The sequence below is a fragment of the Castor canadensis genome, chromosome 14 (genome assembly GCF_047511655.1).
Source record: "Castor canadensis chromosome 14, mCasCan1.hap1v2, whole genome shotgun sequence".
In the NCBI taxonomy this organism is placed as follows: domain Eukaryota; kingdom Metazoa; phylum Chordata; class Mammalia; order Rodentia; family Castoridae; genus Castor; species Castor canadensis.
The window spans coordinates 109,705,085-109,708,423 of NC_133399.1; the positions used below are offsets into that span (position 1 = coordinate 109,705,085).

At 42.6% G+C, this 3,339-nt stretch overlaps 1 protein-coding gene across 1 annotated transcript; it reads left to right on the forward strand.

Annotated features, from left to right (window-relative positions):
* The first annotated feature begins 341 nt into the window (after nt 1–341).
* LOC109674447 (sperm-associated antigen 11B-like) lies at nt 342–2,572 on the forward strand. The gene is made up of 3 exons (XM_020151401.2): nt 342–407; nt 894–1,043; nt 2,156–2,572. The coding sequence occupies exons 1-3, from the start codon at nt 347–349 to the stop codon at nt 2,287–2,289; spliced, it is 345 nt and encodes a 114-aa protein (XP_020006990.1). The 5' UTR covers nt 342–346; the 3' UTR covers nt 2,290–2,572.
* Nucleotides 2,573–3,339: the final 767 nt, after the last annotated feature.

Consider the following 3,339-nt stretch of genomic DNA (forward strand, 5'->3'; position numbering starts at 1 on the left):
TACCAGGGGACTACTGGGAAGTAATTGAGGAAATTTGTAATTTGATGATGAAGACATTTATGGTTCCTCTCCATGCCTTTCATCTTTCCCTTACCTTTTCCTTCTCTGTTCCTCCTTATTCCTTAAACCCACCCAGGCATTCACGCATATTATTACTTCCTGAAAAGTGTAACTGAGACATTTGTTCTGCCAGCAGTGGGAAAATAATGCATTCCTCATGCCCTCTGTGACTGAGAACTCTTCCTGGAATTGTTCTCTCCCCATACTCCCAGCCCACTCACCCAGCCCAGGTCTATAAAGAGACCTGCTGCTGTGAACTTCCCACATTGCAATCTCCTCTGCAAATATGAAGCATCAACTCCTTCCTCCCTTCACCAGCCTTCTCCTTGTGACCTTGTTGTTTCCAGGTAAAATAAAAAGTGGCCTGGGACTGTGTGCCAGGAGCTCTGCGATGGGCACTTTGGTTATGGAAGACAGGCAGTGAGACACTAAGTTCTGGGAGCATTTTCGTGATGGGGCTTTTGGGCAGAAGTCTCTAAGATGGGTTGTTAGACACTTTGAATGTGCTGATGGATGGAGGAGAAAGTCAGAGGAGAAAGTTCTTCCTTTAGCTGCATTTTCATGGTGATGTCTAAGACAAATGCTCAGCTTGGCTATGATGAGGTACACTGACACATTGTTCCCTGCACATGCTTTGCACACACCATTCATCTCCCCTTGCACACACACATATGTGCACATTAGTGCACACACAAGTAACACTTGTACCCTTTCCAACGCACCCCATCACATTGTCCAACTTCACCTACGTCTTAGAGGTTCCTCATCCTCATAGGTCTACTGAATGGGAGAGCTCTTAACCCCGCTTCTCTTCTATATTTACATTTCAACAGGATTGTCCAGTGTCTGGTCTCTTAAACACTCAGGCACAGAAGATTCCCATGACCTCAAAGAAGAATCTCCTAGAGAAGAAACAAACAGGTCTCCCTTGTTACACCACCTAGTAAAACGCTACTTACTACCACGCACTCCTCCTTTTCATGGTAAGTTAGGTGGCAAAGTGCTTGACCAGTTCATCCACTTGGGAAATGCTGAATGAATGTGATGGGAAGTGACTGAGGGGATGGGATGGGGCAAGGAATACTTACTTGGAGAAGACTTGGTATGGGTGGTTCAGTCTGCCATACCTTCAGGAAGGCCAAGGGCTCTTGTACCCTCTGCTGTGGTTGGATCCTATAACTTGGGAAAATTGAGATCCCAAAAGGTGACTTATCTAAGTCTACTTCTATAATTTCTGACTTCATTCAAACACAGTCTCTAGGGAGGATGATAATGATAGATGATTCTCCTCCTGCTAGATTGAATCCTTTCCCTGGTTCTTGGAGGTCATTCACTCAACAGGAAATTGCTGAATACCTGCTAAATGTCAGGTGCCAAACAAGGTTCAGCAGGTGCTTCCTGGGAATGGGGGCAGAGGACACACTGCACTGTCAATCTCTGTGAGTGAAGAGGGGACAAGGAATGGGAAAGGACCAGCAGCCCAGGCCACTCTTTTGGACAAATTCAGGCTCCTGATCTGTCCCCAAACTGCTGTCCATGACTAGCTTCTTCAAATACGTACAGCCTAGAGGACACAATCAATCCTGAAATCCGCTTAATCCCAAACTTATTGCTGGGCCTTAAACAGGGAGAAATTGGATCAGAATCTCAGTGGAAAAGGAGAAAAGGATGTTTGCAAATTGCTGGTGAAATCCCATAATTAAAGTCCCACACATTTAATTGCTGTCTTATCCTGTCCTAGCTTCCATCCCCTTGGAACTTCCCTCCAGTTCCAAAGGTCTCACTAACTTTGATTTTCTCCCAAGGGAAGGGAAAAATAAAATGCAGCGATTTCACTGCTGATTTATAAATAGGTGTAACCTGAGGCATGTGCAGTTGAGTCCAAGAGCATGTCACGGGACAGGGCTATCACTCCCTTTTGGTTAGTGAGGGAACTAGGAAACTAGAAGGATCAGAGCTATATGTCTAGGGTTTTTATAGTTTATAATTTGAAACTATGAACTATAGAAATAGCTCATACTTTCCCCCCATCCTTTAATCCGTTTGATTCTTAAAACAGTCTTAAGAAGTTAATGTTGGAAATTTCTTTACACAGAACCTGAACCGAATTTCAAAATTGTCAACTGTAGGAGAAGTGAAGGCTTCTGTCAAGAATATTGTAATTATATGGAAACACAAGTAGGCTACTGCTCTAAAAAGAAAGACCCTTGCTGTTTACATTTGAACTGATGTTGATGATACTGAGCCAAAGATCTCCCCACCTGCCTCGTCCCCACCTGCCTCGTCTCCTGGGCCACATTGTCCATCCAAATGCAGTTTTTTTTTTGAGAAGTAGCTGCACAGGAAAATGTGGAGGCATCCCCACCCATGCCAGGCAGTCTAAACATTTTATTTGTGGCAAAATAAATGACAAGGACTTGCAACACATGAATTTACAAGGAGTGATCTAGCTTGATATGTACAACCTTGTCAAAATCACACAATTTGTACTGGTAGGTATGGATATAATAAATTTTCATAGGAAATCATTCAAATGATGTGTTCTTTTATTTAACAAATGTGTTTTTTTAGGCACTGAGAAATACTGTGAATTGGAAACAAGAATAAGATATGTGGGAGACAAATATCTAAACAAATAAAAACAATAAAATGCTACTTATGTCTGGGCACCAGGGGCTCACACCTACAAATTTCTGAGAGGCAGAAATCAGGAGGATTGTGGTTCAAAGCCAGGCCCAGCCCAGCAAATAGTTCACAAGACCCTATCACGAAAATATCCAATACAAAAAAGGGCAGGCAGAGTGGCTTAAGTTGTAGAGCACCTGCCTAGCAAGTGTGAGGCCCTGAATTCAAATGTCAGTACCAACCAAAAAAAGAAAAAAATGCTACCTAGGCTCTTGTGTGTTTGCATCCTAGGCAATATGTATAGCAGACATATTTAAGAGAATAAAAAACGGCTCTTGGGGAAATCTGACAGGGACTTTGGGTAATGATTAGGAATTTATTAAGTTGGGGGAGAGAGACAGATTTCCAAGAGGAGGGTGCAGTTTATACAAAGGAATGGAGGCATGAACTTGTGGCTAGCTAAGTAAATGGGATGTCCAGCATAGCTGCAAAAGAGAGAGTATTAATGAACCCATAAGGTTCCTGTACAGACATTATACTGGTGACCTCAGACTACTAAACAAGAGTTGGCTAACATGTGTTCCAGGAGAGGAACATGATCAAATTTTAAGTTTTTAAATGTTTTTTCTGATAACAGAATTAGGAATGCACTGG